At 40.3% G+C, this 18,279-nt stretch overlaps 1 protein-coding gene across 1 annotated transcript in view; it reads left to right on the plus strand.

Moving 5' to 3' along the window:
* The window catches only part of LOC149463374 (anosmin-1-like), a 45,878-nt gene that overhangs the window by 8,637 nt on the left and 18,962 nt on the right, over positions 1-18,279 (plus strand). Inside the window, exons 4-11 of the mRNA XM_089675682.1 lie at positions 1,616-1,678; positions 4,678-4,885; positions 4,961-5,145; positions 5,602-5,731; positions 9,333-9,541; positions 9,621-9,756; positions 11,652-11,780; positions 16,629-16,723. Coding sequence (XP_089531808.1) covers positions 1,616-1,678; positions 4,678-4,885; positions 4,961-5,145; positions 5,602-5,731; positions 9,333-9,541; positions 9,621-9,756; positions 11,652-11,780; positions 16,629-16,723 — 1,155 coding nt within the window. The remainder of the gene's footprint in view (positions 1-1,615; positions 1,679-4,677; positions 4,886-4,960; positions 5,146-5,601; positions 5,732-9,332; positions 9,542-9,620; positions 9,757-11,651; positions 11,781-16,628; positions 16,724-18,279) is intronic.

Below are 18,279 nucleotides of genomic sequence, written 5' to 3' on the forward strand. Positions count from 1 at the left end.
TCCATGAACAGCAATTTTCAAGCCTTGCCACAGGTTCTCAACTGGATTTAGGTCTGGACTTTGACTGGGACATTCTAACACATGAATATGCTTTGATCTAAACCATTCCATTGTAGCTCTGGCTGTATGTTTCGGGTCATTGTCCTGCTGGAAGGTGAACCTCCGCCCCAGTCTCAAGTCTTTTGCAGACTATAACAGGTTTTCTTCTAAGATTGCTCTGTATTTGGCTCCATCCATCTTCCCATCAACTCTGACCAGCTTCCCTGTCCCTGCTGAAGAAAAGCATCCCCACAACATGATGCTGCCACCACGTTTCACGGCGGGGATGGTGTGTTCAGGGTGATGGGCAGTTAATTTTCTGCCACACATAACGTTTTGCTTTTAGGCCAAAAAGTTAAATTTTAGTCTCATCTGAGCAGAACACCTTCTTCTACATGTTTGCTGTGTCCCCCACATGGCTTTCTTTCAGCAATGTTTTTTTTATTCATTTATTTATTTCAGGTACTTGTATAGCGCCATCAATTTTACGCAGCGCTTTACATATATATATTGTACATTAACATCGGTCCCTAACCCTCAAGGGGTGTACAATCTAAGATCCCTAACTCACATTCATGCATACACATACTAGGGCCGATTTAGACAGGAGCCAATCAACCTACCAACATGTCTTTGGAGTGTGGGAGGAAACGGGAGAACCCGGAGGAAACCCACGCAGGCACAGGGAGAACATGCAAACTCCAGGCAGGTGGTGCTTTCTTCTTGCCACTCTTCCATAAAGGCCAGATTTGTGGAGTGCATGACTAATAGTTGTCCTGTGGACAGATTCTCCCTCCTGAGCTGTGGATCTCTGCAGCTCCTCCAGAGTTACCATGGGCCTCTTGGCTGCTTCTCTGATTAATGCTCTCCTTGCCCGGTATGTCAGTTTAGGTGGACAGCCATGTCTTGGTAGGTTTGCATTTGTGCCATACTCGTTCCATTTTCAGATGATAGATTGAGCAGTGCTCTGTGCGATGTCCAAAACTTGAGATTTGTTTTTTTCATAACTAACCCTGCTTTACCCTTCTCCAAAATTTTATCCCTGACCTGTCTGGTGTGTTCCTTGGGCTTCATGATGCTGTTTGTTCATGAATGTTCTCTAACAAACCTCTGAGGGCTTCACAGAATATCTGTATTTATACTGAGGTTAAATTACACGCAGGTGGACTCTATTTACTAATTAGGTGACTTCTGAAGACAGTTGGTTACACTAGATTTTAGTTAGGGGTATCAGAGTAAAGGGGACTGAATACAAATGCACACCACACTTTTCAGATATTTATTTGTAAAAAAAATTTGAAAACCATTTATCATTTTCCTTCCACTTCACAATTATGTGTCACTTTGTGTTGGTCTGTCACATAAAATCTCAATAAAATACATTTATGTTTTTGGTTGTAACATAACAAAATGTGGAAAGTTTCAAGGGGTATGAATACTGGCACTGTAAAATGCTAAATATGTATAGAATTATTTAATGTAATATCCTATGGTTTGAGAGGCTTTCATGATTTTATGATAAAAGGGATGTATTTATATACTGCTGTTATATACTAACAACTCTAGTATTTTTCAGTGTATGAGGCCATGCATGGGCCAATGGGAAGCAACTTCACAACAGTGTCAGAAGAAATGTGAGGTAATGTCTAATGGCGTCTCACCTTTTTGACTTCCATTCAGACTGGATTAGCATATCCAGTCATCTGAATTACTTCTGACTCTAATTTGCAAGTGTTTGATATTCAAAAACCATGTGAGTTATACTTGGAATCCTGAACCTCAGTAATGTATACATTGGTATATTAGACAGCTTAACTCCTGAATGTAAAAAAAAATAATTAACGCTTGAACCCAGTTTTGCAAAATCGGCATGTGTTAGTAAAACTGTACGTATAAAACTGACCAGCTACTTAGTATATCCAGTAGAAAGGGAAACACCACTCCAAGTTGGTTCGCCTGAATCTGCCACAGTCACACAAACAGGTGCTAGCCCAGCTTGTAACTGGAGATATCAAAAGAAGGAAATGCACACTGAAATCACATTTATCGAAAAATGTCCATAAAATGTCCATATATCCAACCAAAGACCAGTAAATACACAGCAGATGGGCCAGCTAATGTGTTTCATACTTTTTATATCCTGGTAATTGATACCTCCGTTTTTTTTTTTTACATGTGCATTGTAATGGATACCTCCTGTTCAATAAAAATAGCCCAATGTAGTAGAAAAATAATTGTTAAACCTTAGTTGTATATTTATCATTACCAGGCCGATCACCAAAAAACCCAACCTGGCATTTAATAGTAGCTACTGGACAGTATTTTGTCCAGAATACTTTTACAGTTTTTCAACAATGAGCAAAACCTCTTCTTAGGCTAGATCTAAATTTACTCTGTGAGCCGCATTCTGCTCTGGCGCGGCAGCCCATTTATTTGAATGGGCTGCTGACTGTGCCTTCTGAAAACGCAGGGAAAAGGTCCCTGAACCATTTTTTAAAATGCTGCCTGCACAGAAACCACAAGTGTAGTGCAGTTCCCAGTGCGAGTAGCAGCGTTGCAGTTTCAAGTGTGTGGGGGTGCCATTAAGATTAATGGCACCCCCATGCATTTTGTGAGCGGCAGTGTGCTTTTCTGTGTGGGTGGTTGTTGCTGTGGGAAAAGTTGCAGTCCTACAGTTGTAATAACCCGCACAGGTGTAAACTAGCCTAAACCAAAAGCATTGAGTTCAGAAGCGAGAATATATTCATATATATTGTATACATACACTATATTACCAACTACCAGCTATGTTAAAAAGTGTCTAATACAGTACAATGTTTATTTTTTATCTTAAAAACTTTTTTCTTAAAGTAACATTCCAGTCAAAACCAAACTGAAATGTACTCCCACCCCCATTCTAAACCTATTCTATCTACCCTGTTACAGGAAGGGTGCCTTTACTTACCTTTCTGAAGTCACTCCGGTCCAGTAACATTCTCTCTCCAGTGCCAGCTTCAGTAAAGAGGTGAGATTGAGTACAATGGCTGCAGAGCCTGGGAGGTGACGTCACCCATAGGCTAACTATGAACCATCCATTGTCGACTGCCCCTCTTCTACACTGAAGCCGACACTGAAAGCTGATCATATGACTAGAGCGGCTTCAAAATAGGCAAGTATAGGCATCTTTTCTTTTACAGGGTAGATAGATTAGGCTTAGAATGGTAGTGGGAGTAGATTTCTAGCTTAGTTAGGTTTCGACTGGAATTACACTTTAAATTGTGTGGTCAATCATTTAATCGAGGAGCTCCCTATAATTCTAGGAATTCTCTAGTATCACTACAGTAACAGTTTAAAAGAATACCCAGGAACAATAATTACCTAGAAAAAATAAAATATAACCTCTTAAGCTGGGTATACACAGACAGAAAATCAGCCGGTTCCTGCTGACTTGCAGTCCGTGTATGTTGCTGACTGTTCAACAGAACATTGCTGTACGGTCATGTTGGAAAACCAGGATCCGATCAGTGATTTCAGCCAATGGCTGCAGCACTGATCGGTGTATTCTGGGGGGGGAGTCCCCACTGTAAAAATACAATAGCTCAGTGGGAAAGATCCCTGCAATACACATTATTTGTGTGGATTCAGGGATTTGTCAGTCTAAACAAACAGCAATGGAAAAGCAAGGTAAGAGGTTTTATTTGTCAATTGACTGATCTAGAAATATACAGTACATTATGTAAAACACTGAACTTGTTCATGGTAATCCCTTGTAGGGGATTGTTATAAATAACCTATTCTTGGCATAGACCTCCTGAACCCCGCTACATTAACAAAAGTCCCCTTTATTTATTGAATTTACTTACATAGCACCATGAGTTTACGCAGCACTTTACATATATATTGTACATTCACATCGGTCCATAACCCTATAACCCTCAAGGGGTGTACAATCTAAGGTCCCTAACTCACATTCATACATACACATACTAGGGCCAATTTAGACAGGATCATATTAACCTAACAGCTTGTCTTTGGAATGTGAGAGGAAAACGGAGTACCCAGAGGAAACCCACAGGGGCACAGAGAACATGCAAACTCGAGGAAGGTGGTGCCATGGCTGGGATTCAAACCAATGACCCTAGTGCTGCCAGGCAGAAGTGCTAACCACTTAGCCACTGTGCTGCCCTTTCATTACATTTGACAGTCAGATAGGATTTTAGACTGCTACGTGTCCAACTAGCTACATATGAATAATTGCATTTTACTTGTCATAATGGTCCAATTCCTCTTCAAATTATACCTTTGCTTGATTCAGTTATAGAGCCTAAAGGGAACACGACCTATAGACGTACAACAGCTTCCTTTAGATTGTAAGCTCCACGAGCAAGGCCTTCTTATTCCTTCTGTACTGAAATGTATTGTAATTGTACTCCCTTATATTGTAAAGCGCTGCACAAACTGTTGGCACTATATAAATCCTCTATTATTATTATTATAATAATAATAATAATAACTGTGCAAATAAAAAGGGTAGATAGGTAACGTGTACTAGTAAAGGCAACCAAACCCAACATTTTATTATTTAGAATATTTTAGCAATAAAGTATTTCACTGGTAATAATAAATCCTATTCTATGTGTTTTTCTTTGCACTACATAGAACCACCATGAATGCGTGGCCAGCTGTGAGTTCTTGAAATCTCTTAAATTGAACAAGCAGGGAGATTGCCCTCCTCCACACCGAGCATCAGGGTTCACTGCTGCTTGTGTTTTAAGCTGCAGTATTGACCGAGACTGCCCTGGCATAAAGAAGTGCTGTGCCAACGGATGCGGTTTCACCTGCCAGGTGCCAGTTAATAAGATTAAAGGTAATTATCTGTTGAGGGGATAGATTTAAATTATAGCATTCACATGGACATCTAAAGTCTTCTTCTTACTTACAGGTATGCCATTAAAACCTAATACTGGTTTCATATTTAAAGAACATTTTAATGGAAGCGTAGAAATCACATGGAAGTCTAGATTCAATGTCTCTGCAGAGCCAGTTTTGTACATCCTGCAAAGAAGATGGAATTACGGCATTCAACCCAGTGAGGATCAGTCTACTTCTTGGCAAACAGTAACAGTGGTCAGTGCTGTCCTTATATTATATTTTTAGCGTACAACAGTTATAAGTGCTTGATTTCTGCATAGAAACATCTCAGGAAGAACATTTACAGTTAAAAATTAACTGACTGTTTATGGAATAACCTGGTGTATTTTATATGTGAACTTGGCTGATATGTAAAGAGCATTAGGAAACAAAGAAAACACATGGACCCTGATAACATGGCTTATTCTTGTTGCTTTATTATTTTGCTCAAATAAAATCTACTATCACATGAGTATAATAGTATAGTGTCACCATTTGGTACGGATTCGATACAGTAGTTATGTGTTGAAATGGAAAACAATACATTTGAAAGGATGAACTTTTTCTATTTTGTGTGTTGAAAATCAAGGTCATTTGCCTATAATAATTTATTTGTATAGAGATTAGTCAGTATCGACAATATAAATACCCGTGCCTTCTATTTTTCCGCAGACAGCAACACACCATTTCAGTATGGCGGACATAAGGCCAAACCGATGGTATCAGTTCAGAGTGGCAGCAGTGAATGTGCATGGCACACAAGGATTCACCACCCCAAGTAAACACTTCTGTTCAAGCAAAGGTAAGAAACTATATATAGAGGTTTTCAGATCTGTCCTCGTGCACCACCAACAGTGAGTATTTCCTCTAAGGAACACAGATTGAACAAAGTAAAGTTTGTTAAAAATGTTTAGAAGTCTTGGAAGAAGTAGGGAAGGGTTAGAACCTCTGACAAGCTTTTGTTGCCGTCTCTCTCAATGTGTGAGGTCTGCCTTCACTTCCTGTTCTGTCCCCATGATAGCAAGCAAGATATCAAAGACCAACCTGACAGTGGTTCTAGTGATGAGCTGAATATACCTGGGTTCAGCTCAGGGTGGCTTTGCAGAACAGTACTGAATTTAGGGTGCCGAATCCTAACCCGAATGAAATCAATATGAGCCAAATGTTAAAAAAGTAATGCCCGTTTTGTAGGCCAATATGTAGGCAGGTGCAGGGTACATTCTCCACTGAAGGTAGCGCTTTTCTGGAACAGCAATCCAGCTGGAGGAGGAAGTCAGGAGAAACTGGGTTTCTCTAGGATTCCCTCATTCCCCTGCGGCAGCGTTGCAGTCGGCTATGCTGCATCCAGGTGACCCTGATGGCCATCTTGGGTCACACAGTCTTTCTGAGTCCCTGCACCCCCTCCCCCTTCCCGGGTTTTGGCACGCAGTTGTGATATGGCTAGTGTAGGGACAGCATACCCATCTGTCAGGGACTAGTGCTAGTGGCTAAATGATTAGCCTTCCCACCTGGCAGTACTAGGATTGTTGGTTCAAATCCCAACCACAGCACCACATGACTGGAGTTTGCGTATTCTCCCTGTGCCTGTGTGGGATTCCTCCAGTTTCCTCCCACACTCCAAAGACATTTTAGTAGGTTAACTGGATCCTGTATAAATTGGCCCTAGTATTTGTATGTATGAATGCAAGTTAGGGACCTTAGATTGTATGCCCCTTGAGGGTTAGGGACTGATGTGAATGTACAATATATATGTAAAGTTGTGTGTAAAATTGATGGCGCTATATACGTACCAGAAATAAAAAAATAAATAGTGGGGGCCCTGAGGTTCCAGAGGAGGAAGAAAAGCTTAGGGCTTCCGTCTACATCTGAGCAAGCTCACTTTTGGGTTGGAGCGGCCAGGCTGCACTCCACTCCTCTTGACAGGTGCTGTCTCCAGTTCAGGCCTATTCACTGCTGACTTTCCACTCTAGCTGTTGTTGTGCTGTTTTGCAAGTTCTACAATACATTGTTTGCTGCAATCTGGGACCCCACCTAACAAATAGGCAAGGGGTTGTCAAACAAATGGTATGGGGGGGGTTGGAGAACATATACAAAAGAGGAAAAATGTTTTTTTTAAAGTTCTATTTGGCAGAAAGCAGCAAATTTAATCATGATTAAACTGGCAGCATTAAATATACAAAATATCTTTAAATAACATGTCTGGGGGGTGTCCTTAACCTGCCTGTGAAGTGGAGTATCTGTATAATGTAAACAATCTACTACAGCAAAAAAAAAAAAAACCTGCATGGGGTTCCCCTTAAGGGGTCTGATATGAATTAAGGGGGACTCCACATCTCTTTTTATTTTTCTTCACACTGTACCTGCACCTTTGCTCTTTGTTTACATTCACCTGTCAGCCAGGAGTCCCTGGATGATAGATGAATGGGTCAAATTTGGATATGTCACTGATTGTTAGGGTGCCTGCCACCACTGGTTCCCTAAAGACTAAAAGCTCTGATACTAATTGTTTCCCTTCCCACTGAAGATGGAGGTTCAGTGTGGGGGGAGGACCTATTTGGTTTGTCAAGTCATCGAAAAGCCAAACAAGGCAGACTGAACTGGCCATTAATTCCTAGTTCTAACCCTTTCCCTTTGCATCCAAAACTAAGACAAAATTCTTTGTTGGATTTCCATTTTGAACTCTAGCATCACACTAATATACAGCATCACATACTAGTAAACTCCTCTCCCATAAAGAGCCAGATAAACACCAAATAAGGCCCTAGGCAGGCTTAAAGCTTTGGTTTCCCTACTCCAAGGCAACTTCCATATCCAAATCCTATTATAGTCTAGCAAAAGTGTGCTTATTCCACAATGGGCAATGTTGGGGATATTATGAGCAGCTTTAAAGAAGTGTTTTAGCAGACAGCAACAATTATTGAGTCAATGTGTGAATCCTGAGTAAACGTTGTGTGAATCTCGGATGAAGACTTTATGGTGTTACTGTAGTTGATAAGTGTACCTTTTTTTTCTATAATTGTCCCATTTATGTCACTAAAATGATGTTTCTGTTACAAATCATTGAAATGTGTACATTTTTTAATGTAACACCAATAAAAGTAACTACCAAAAGAAAAGAATTAAGTTTAAATATTATTGGTAAAAAAATTACAAAAAGAAAAAGAACAGCTAAGGGGAGAGGAGCAGGAAGGAATTAATTTGGGCTGATTAGGGTTAATGAAAGGGTTGTTTTAAAGTGTATGTTACCCCAACATTTCATTTTCCTGACATTTGTCTGTGTTTCTATGTACTTGTATTAAAAAGTATCCTGTTCTCTTTGTATTGCTTCCTTTGTGTGAAATACCTGGTGATCCTGCCAGTACCCCTGCTTTCCTATTTCAAACTGAACACACCGGGCCATGGAAGCACATCCATCCCAGCCCGGTCAGGTCAATTTGCTTTTTTGCCTTCTGCTTGGCAGCACAGCAACCTGCTGCTGTACTCTAGTGGTCAGACTTGTGCTGACACCTCCACCCCCCATTTGCATGCAGGTACCAGTGTTTCTAACTGGAGACCTCGCAGAATACAGATAGCGATGGAACATAAAGTTAACATGAACTACATGCATACCATTGGACACAAACTCTGTATATAAATAGAGCTATCCATCTATGTGAAGATGGATCATTCAAACTGATTATTGAGTCCCAGAATGTAACTGGCAATAATGTCTGGGCCTATCAGTAATTATAAATAGAGTATTTTGGAAAAAGCGTCCTATATGGTGCATGATGCAGCCTGAAGTCTTCATGGTACATAATATTTCAATATTACACAGCTGTTAATACGTTAGATCGGTTACTGACTGCATATACGTATCTGCTGGAAAATATAGAGGCCATTAATGCCCACCAGAATTCCCATGTCTGCCTAAATACTATTGCTATTGGCAGGTAGCTTGGTCACACTTTTCCGAGGAGATTTACATAATGTAGTATATAGAAATACCTGGAAAGTCTTGGTGATAAAGAGTAACACTTTTTTATTATTATTATTATTATTATTATTATACAGGATTTATATAGCGCCAACAGTTTGCGCAGCGCTTTACAATATAACTGGAGACAATACAGCAACAATACAGTTCAATACAAGAGGGATAGGAGGGCCCTGCTCCTTGGAGCTTACAATCTAAGACTTTTAACTTTAGACTTTTGGAAGGAAGGATGTAGAGCTATAAATTATTATAGGGAAATCTGGGTCTGCAACAGATATAAGTATTTGGTATCAATAGCCAGTGCAAAAGACTATATTTTGTATGCATTTTATTTAATTTATCACGTGTTTGGATAGTACCTTTATCTTCTGTTTTGTACTAAAATGTTGATAATTGAACAGTATATTGAATTAACTATTTTGTACAGATCCATTGCCACCAGCTGCTCCTACTGGTCTCAGACATGGTAACCTAACAACTGTCCATGATGGTACCCTAACTGTGCGTATTACTTGGGCTGCACCACAAGAGCAAGATCTAAAAGTTCACCATTACAGAATTTCCTGGAGTAGTAAGACCAATCTGAGAGATCTGCTCACTGGGAGCAAAAAAGACAGCTGGAGGATAACAGATGGGGTAAGAAATATTGAAAGCTATGGTATTCCAGCCTCTTGTATGTCACTGTTCAGTTAATCGGTGTTCTATGTTATTCCAGACAAACACTGAGTTCATGTTAGAAAATTTGCTGCCTGATACTGAATATTTAGTAAAAATACAAGCAGTCTCATTTTGGGGTCAGAAACGACTGAAGAGTTCAATGTCACAGCTTATTATTAGCACAACATTGAAAGGTGGGATATTGACCTTGACTTACCTGCACTAATACTAACCAGTCCAGAGTACATGGATATAATATACTTAACTACATGCATATAACACTGGAGCCTTAAAGTTAACCTATAGTGCATTTACAAATTATTATATATGTCTTTTTGTACAAAATGTATTATATTTTTTTCATCAGGTAAATATTAAATATTGCACATAAATAGAGGCTTACTCTTTGTAACCAACTGGTGGTGTTCTATGCACATTCTGTGCTCTGTCAACTCTCTTACAGCTTATGGACTAAAAACAGAGCTTGTGGGGAAATTGGTAAACACACACTTCTCCTTTGCATCCTAACCAATAGAATTACACAGTCTGCCAGAAAGCATAAAGCTTGTACTGGTTTTTCAAACAGAATATCCTGGAAATCATTAATTTCATATTGTATGTGTAAACTAAAGGGACGCAGTATTTCATATTTATATAAATATAATACTATTTTTTAAATGTGAGCTTAAAGGGAAACTACAAGGGGCGTTCAAGTCAAATCTGGACTTTTGAGTTTATATAATAAAAGAACAAATTTCAAGGAGTGGAAACTGCATTTATTTTTTTACATACTCTCCTGCTACATTTAAACACTTATCTCAGCATTTAACTAATGCCCAGAAAATGTTGGTATAGAATGCCTTGTCAGTATTCCTGAACCATCCTAGGGCAGCCTGAATGATTGTGTCCACCGTTCCCACAGAAAGATTTGTCTCTTGTGCAGTTTCATGACAGGTTATGCATCAATTATATAGGATCAGGCGTTGCATGTGCTGAATGTTCACAGGACAGACTGCTGTGGGTTGGTAACCACCACGGCTGGAATCGTCACAGATAGACGTACGGCCATCTTTGAAACATTTACATCATTCAAATGTCTTACTGCGGCTGAACGTCTCATCACTATACTGTGCTTGAAGTCTTCTGTAGATATCCACGGGTTTTACACCTTCGTTCACAAGAAACTTCATCACCATATGCTGTTCCATGCATGCACCAACACTAACACAGCCATTTTGATTAACAGTCTCTGGATTGCCCAGCGACATGTGCGCCGCCTATCAGTAATAGGATACACTTGCCACTTACTACTGCGTGCAGTACCGCCAAGCTAGCATCCCTTTTTATATCTGTAAAAAGTCCTGGTTTGACTTGAACACCCCTCGTATATAGGTTGGCTACTCTGACTTATTTACTTGTTTGCATAAATTTCAGCTTGAGCTATTGATCTCTGCGTACAACAGGCTTTTAAAACAGAGGGAGCCTCTGTAAAACATCTGAAAATGATGCTAAAGCTCCCCCTGCTGCCTCAAAAGGAGAAAACAAAATATTAATTTGCAATGTGTCATACATACCTAAAAATATTTATTTTCAAATATAATTTTTAGCCCTGACCATATGCACATAGAAATTATGTAAAAACCACTACACATTCTCTTTGAAGATATGTATTCCAAATTACTTAAATTAATAAAAAAAAAAAAAACATAATTTTTCTTTAAGTCCCACACACTGGCCAACTGTTCAATTGCCTATTCCATGGTCACAGACCAGTTATTGCTAACACTAACCTGCATGTATAATCCTATTCAACATATTCTGTCTGCACATTTTTTTTATTTATGCCATCTAGAGCTACGTTTATCCAGTTGAAAATCGCATGACTAAGTGATAAAATCATTGTTGTTCAATTAGCAGACCCCAGAAAAAATATGAATATGTACAACTTTGTTGTGGAACATTTAACTTGCTCACTTAAAACTCACACATGGCCTTATGAAAAGATTGCATAACGCACGTCACATAATAATAATAATAATAAAAAACAAATAAACAATGATATCCCAACTTTTTTCTTTACAATGAACAGATTCAAAATTATCAAATTTGAATCCTGTGGATGTCTGTAAATCATTTCAAACTAGCTGCACTTTGCAAGCATCTGCTGTTTACCACAATAATCAGGTGCAGATAAAAGTATCATGGAAGCCAGTATCAGGTAATATCTCTCATCTCCTTTGTTATTCCTAATTTACTGTGATGTAGCAATGTGAAAAAAAAAACTGATTATTGTTCAGATATAGTAAAATATTGTACGTCATAGATATGTATTCATCATTACAGCACCTAAAATATAGAATATTATTTAGCATTGTGTGCTACCTCTAAAGTCACCAAAACATTTAAAAACCATATGACAAAAAAACATGGGAGCTTCCATTTTTAAGTAATTGTAAAGGCAGATTTTTTTTTTTAAATAACAAACATATCATACTTACCTGCTCTGCATAGTTGTTTTGCACAGAGCAGCCCCGATCCTCCTCTTCTTGGGTCCCCCGTCGACGCTCCTGGCCCGTCCCTTCTGCCAAGTGACCACAAAGCAAACAGCTTTCTATGGGGGCAGCTAAGCAGGCTTGCTTCCGAGCCGATGCTCTGTGTGTCCATTCACAGAGATGTGGCTCGGACCCCACCCCTGCCCTCTCCTCATTGGCTCACAGGCTGTGATCGACAGTAGCGGGAACCAATGGCTCCCGCTGCTGTCTCAGCCAATGAGGAGGGAGAGACCCGGGACAGTCGAGGCTCTCTTTCACATCACTGGATCGAGATGGGGCTCAGGTAAGTAATGGGGAGCTGGGGGAGGGGCTACTGCACACAGAATGTTTTTTACCTTCATGCAAAGAATGCATGAAGGTAAAAAAGTTTGAGCCTTTACAACCACTTTAAGGATGTTGGCCTGGGGACTGTTTTGAATTCCATATACCAGAAAAAGAAGTGAGGATCAGCATGGCAGTCACAGAACCTATATCTTTATAAATAAGTCGGCAATGGAAGTTTAATATTTATTTGTATATAGGTTTACTTTAAGGTATGTCTATCACAAAACTAAGCAATTTACAATGAGCATATGATGTAAAAATGCATATGTTGCCATCAGTTAATATAAGGAAATCTAGGGGCATAGGCAATTAGAAAATTATAAGTAATCTAGCCTTTTTTATTTATAAGCGTTGAGCATGGCTCCACCCCCTTCCACACCTCTTTCAGCCTCTAGGAAAAAAAGAGGCCAAGTTCAGCCTTGTACACAGGGCATTTACTTGTCCATGTACGAAATATACACTAGATATACATGCATAGGTATCAGCATTTAGAAAAGCCCGGTCATGTACAGTCAGTCTATCTCTTGGATGGCAGGCTGTACATGCACATGCAGCTCCCTGGGAGTGGGAGAGGCCCAAGAATTTATGCTAGGCATGGAAAATGCCTGTAAACTCCTGTGTGTACAAACTCTTTAAGTGGTTGTAAACCCTTACACATACTCAGTGAGGTGACTAGCCTCAGGTGATACACAGAGATGACACAAATCCTCCTACATACATTGTACCTGTTTATTTGTAGTATTCTCTACTCTACATCCATTCAAAGTGCTGAATTTAGAAAGCTTGTCCGAGATTTCAGAAGAACAGGGGCGGATAGCTAAAATTACACCCTGCAGAGCTCGGTGAGGAGAGCTCTGAGAGCTGATTGGAGGAAAGAGACACCCCCCCACCCCACCCCCTCCACACAGCACACAAGAACAAAGTTGAGGCTGTTAATCGGCTGGAGGTCCCTTCCCTGTCACCATTTTTCTCTTGGTGTCAGGAAAATTTGTCAGAAGTGATTTAGGCTGATAGAGAAATGAAGCCTCAGACAGAAATTACACTTAGTGCTCTTAACTGAGACAAGTACACACTATAGGGGAATATGCTTTGTTTACATTTCATGTCCGAGGTTTACAACCAGTTTAAAGGAAAATCAAAATTTCATGTAAACCTGCTGTCTACACATACAGTACAGCCAGCTTTCACAGAACATAACCTCTGCTCATACATCCTTTCATGTTATGTTATGTTCTGTTGAAATTTCTTGGTTCATGCCAGATTTACTTTAGGGTTGAATTATAAAATGGTAGACTTGATTCACATTTCAAATCTATGACAAAAACATACTTTGTTGGCTCAGTAATAATTGAAAATCATAAGCAAAACAAGCAGAGCAATAGAAATTAGAAACAGAGAAGCTGCCATTTCAGACTTGTCTGTAAAGTTCTGGGCTACAGTACTGTCATCTTGAGCTTGGCTTTGCTATCTTATTAGTCACTGACCTGGAAAAAGCATTCAGGATGGGACTCCAATATAGGACATTTCAGACTTCACTGGCTTCAAGCTTTTCCCAGGTAAGTTACTCACTAGGCAGTTAGGGCAGGATCAGGATGACAACTTCCATGTTCTTTAAAAAGTCACAAATGGCAATATATTTCTATTCTTCAACATTCCCTTTAAAAAAAACCTTGAACTGGGTAAAGAGGTTATGAGTTGCCTCTAGCAGCACAGATACCTCTTTATACCTGCAGTGCAATCTATTTTGCAGTTTAGTTCTCCTGGTGCCATTAATCTAAGAGCACTCTGGCATTAATATGTATCAACCCAACTTCCTGCATCAAGACTATGGTCCTACCCCCTACTACCTACTGAACTGTATATTGGTCCATCATTGCCTCACCGGCTAATATTGAAACTTACACAGAAGGGGACAGGAATATACATTCAAGGACCAGAAAGTCAGCTTAAATGTTTCCTATCTCTTAAAGTGGAGCTCCACCCAAAAGGGGAAGTTCTGCTTTAAGTACTGGTCCCCCCGCTCCCAGTGAGGAATTAGCACCTGTGGGGAGGGGGTACCCGATTTTAACAGGTACCCGCTCCCACTTCCTCTGCATCCACCTAGATGATCGGAAGTGGAAGTTGTCCTCCCTCCCTGTAGTCTTCTGGTCCCAGAAGATTATGGGACAATTCACAAGGCGCAGCGCTATTTGCGCATGCGCAGTGAGCACCCAGCTGTGAAGCCGCAAGCTGTCACAGTCAGGTGCCCACGCTTATGCAGGCCATACATGGTTCGAATTCCAAAATGATTTTTCGTCCGAAAATCGAAAACGTTGTTCGCTCAGTAATCTGATGGTGCCATCAATGATTTCGAAAATCGGCCGACCAAGTCATAAAGTTCACCCCATATAACAGGCGAAAGTTTCTGAATGCAGGCAGTTATGTTGGTAATGTTGCTGGTTTCAGACTCTAACAATAACGTACACTTAGCCCTGGTTCACTGATACGGTGCGGAATTTGCAGCGTTTTCAGTGCGAATTCTGCACCACATCAGAATCGCACCCCGTTCATGCGAGCCGTTGCTGGTGTGTATGTTAAGTTAAAAACACCCCGAAAGCGGTCCGCAAAACGCGGTGCGATGTGCAAAATTGGATTGCGAATGTGTGAATACATATGTGATCTGATTCTAGTGTGGACCCAAAAAAGGGTCCTGCACGTTTTTGGTGCGGGTGTGGTGCGATTAGAGCCATACATAATGTATGGTTCCGATCGCACCGCACACAAATCGCATGTGATTTGCACAGGAATGCGGTTCCAATGCGAATCACATGCGATATACCGCATCGCACATATGTGAACACAGGCTCAAAGAATGTCTACTTCTAAAACTGAAAATGTATACGTGGGCAGCATTTGCATACCACATATTTACAAATCCCAATCCAGCATACACTGAACATAAGGATCACATACATTTTCCATTGGCCAAATCAGAATTGTACAATGTTATCAGCGATGTCATAACTTTGGCATCTTTACCACCAATAATTATCTCTCATGGTATTATCAAGACAAAATGACTTTTTATTGTGTAGTTGAATTATTTGTCACGTATATGTGCAGTTTATGTAAAAAGCATATACACTTTTGACTCTCTGCATTTTAAATACTTTTTCTCCGATAAAAATGAATGTTTGCAAGTGTGTCGTTTGTTATCTGTTTGTTTACTGTCTGTTGTTTTGTTAGAGCTAAATTCCAGGAATGATCTGTATTGCATATTCGCAACAGTACAGCTTGGCACAATGCAAGTGTGCATATCTCATATCTGATGGGCCTTTGGGAGAAACTAAAAATGACTGTGGCAGTCGGCACTACTACAGTGATAGCCACAATCAGGGTCTATATGAGATGATTCCCCTCTGCATCCAGAACACTTGCTGCCACCATTCATAGAATAATCAATTAAAAAAAATTCACCACCCCTTCTGAACTCCTTGTCCAATCAGAGAATGCCTTGTAGTCATTGAAAGAATACAAGAATTTCTATCAATGTTGGTGGTGCAAAGAGCCTTACTCCCTGTGTTTTGTGCGCAGAAAGGAGAAGCTGACTACAGTGATTGTCAGCATCCCCAACAGCCCATTAGGTATGACATATGCAATGCATACTTACATTGTGCCAAGCTGGACCAATGTACATATGCAATACAGATCATTCCTGAAGTACAGTTTTAACTATTAAAATGTCAGTAAAATATATATTCAAGATCAGGGGTGGACTGACAACCCATGGGGCCCCCGGGCAATAGGGGATCATGGGGCCCCTGTGTCCTTGCCCAAACTCAAAAAAGCCTATGAAAAAGGTACCAGGGGCATCTCATGGGGCCCCCTACTGACCCTGGGCCGTCGGGCAGTGCCCGAGTTTCCAAATGGTCAGTCCGCCCCTGTTCAAGATTGCCTTACATCTGTTTCTTGTTTTTATATTTTACTCTGAAATTTTTACTAGGTAATGAAAGTATGGGGTTAATAGAATTGCTTGATATCACACATTTGTAACTATTTAATTATGTTGTTGTTGTGGACATTACCATGCAAACACCTTGAATTAAGGTACAGAAGCCATATTATAAAAATGATGCATGAAATACCAGGTTGTGAAAGCAGCACTCATACTTTAATAATAATGAAGTATAAACATATGTTTATGTCTACAGAAAACCATGTGGAATTCAAAACATATTTAATAAAATGGAAACCAGTGTTATGTGAGAATAACGAAAATGTTCCTGAAGGAAAAGCAACTGTTCAGGTGAGATCCCAGTGTATTGTATAGGAAATCTTTGATAGTCCTGTAGTCTTAGGAAAAAGTGGACCTTATGATTGCATCTACGCATAAAGTGTGGTATGTACCTCTAACACAGAGTTTCCCAAGCCTTTTTGGCCTACTGCCCCCTTTTCAGATAAAAAAATTACCCAGCTCCCCCTGAAAATCTGCCTTCTTTAGGAGAAACAAAAAGATGCAGTGACAAATTTGCTTTCTTTTATGTATCTATATTTCCACCTTTGTCCTTTAAAACATCAGTTAACATGGGACAAGCTACATGGCAATATCTTTAGATATGCTCTAGGGGAAAGATGAAAAGAGATATACATACCCAATCCTCCGCTCCTCTCTGAACAAGACTGGTCCCTTCAGCTCCAGCACCCTTGACTTCTAGCGGTCTTGAGTCCTGATGAACAGCATCCATAGCTCTGCTCTGGGTGTGAGGATGCAAAGAACAGTCCAATTCTGGATCTTGGGGGAGTGCATTCTGCTGGGGGAGGTTCAGATAAGTATAAGTGATTCTACTTTCCTGTGGACAAAATTAGTACCTAACCCTTGCAAAGTGGGCACAACCCTAGTGCAAGGGATCTTTTTTTTATGCCCAGATTTGGGCTCTAAGGCTGGCAGCAGACTTGGCCACTTATTGATTATAACTACATTACATACATTTGATACATCAGATATTAAAGAATCTTTGCTTCTGTGATTTGCTTCTGAGATATACATACCCAATCCTCCGCTCCTCTCCGCACAAGACTAGTCCTTTCAGCTCCAGCACCCTTGAGCTCTAGCGGTTTTGAATCCTGATGAACAGCATCAATAGCCCTGCTCTGGATGTGAGGATGCAAAGAACAGTCCACTTCTGGATCTCGGGGGAGTGCTGTTTGCTGGGGGAGGGGAGGTTCAGGTAAGTATAAGTGATTTCTACTTTCCTGTGGACAAAATTAGTACCTAACCCTTGCAAAGTGGTTGACTTGGCCACTGATTGATTATAAGTTTATAACTACATACATACATACATTTGATACATCAGATATGAAAGAATCTTTGCTTCTGAGATACACATACCCAATCCTCCACTCCTCTCCGCACAAGACTAGTCCCTTCAGCTCCAGCACCCTGGAGCTCTAGCGGTCTTGAGTCCTGATGACGAGCATCCCTAGCCCTGCTCTGGATGTGAGGATGCAAAGAACAGTCCACTTCTGGATTTCGGGGGACTGCTGTTTGCTGGGGGAGGGGAGGTTCAGGTAAGTATAAGTGATTCTACTTTCCTGTGGACAAAATAAGCACCTAATCCTTGCAAAGCAGGCACAACCCTAGTGCAAGCGATCATTTTTTTATGCCCATATTTGGACTCTAAGGCTAGCAGCAGACTTGACCACTGATTGATTATAACTAGTACATTACATACATTTGATACATCAGATATTAAACATTTCTTGAAACTCAGAATTGCAACAGCAGATTCTGTGAAAAGTCTGTGTTTCCAACAAAACATGTGGTGGCGGCTACTGCTTGTGTTTCAAGGGTCAACTGCAGAG

Source organism: Staurois parvus, unplaced genomic scaffold (assembly GCF_062004578.1).
Source record: "Staurois parvus isolate SC_StPar_1 unplaced genomic scaffold, SC_StPar_1.0 ptg000155l, whole genome shotgun sequence".
Classification (NCBI taxonomy): domain Eukaryota; kingdom Metazoa; phylum Chordata; class Amphibia; order Anura; family Ranidae; genus Staurois; species Staurois parvus.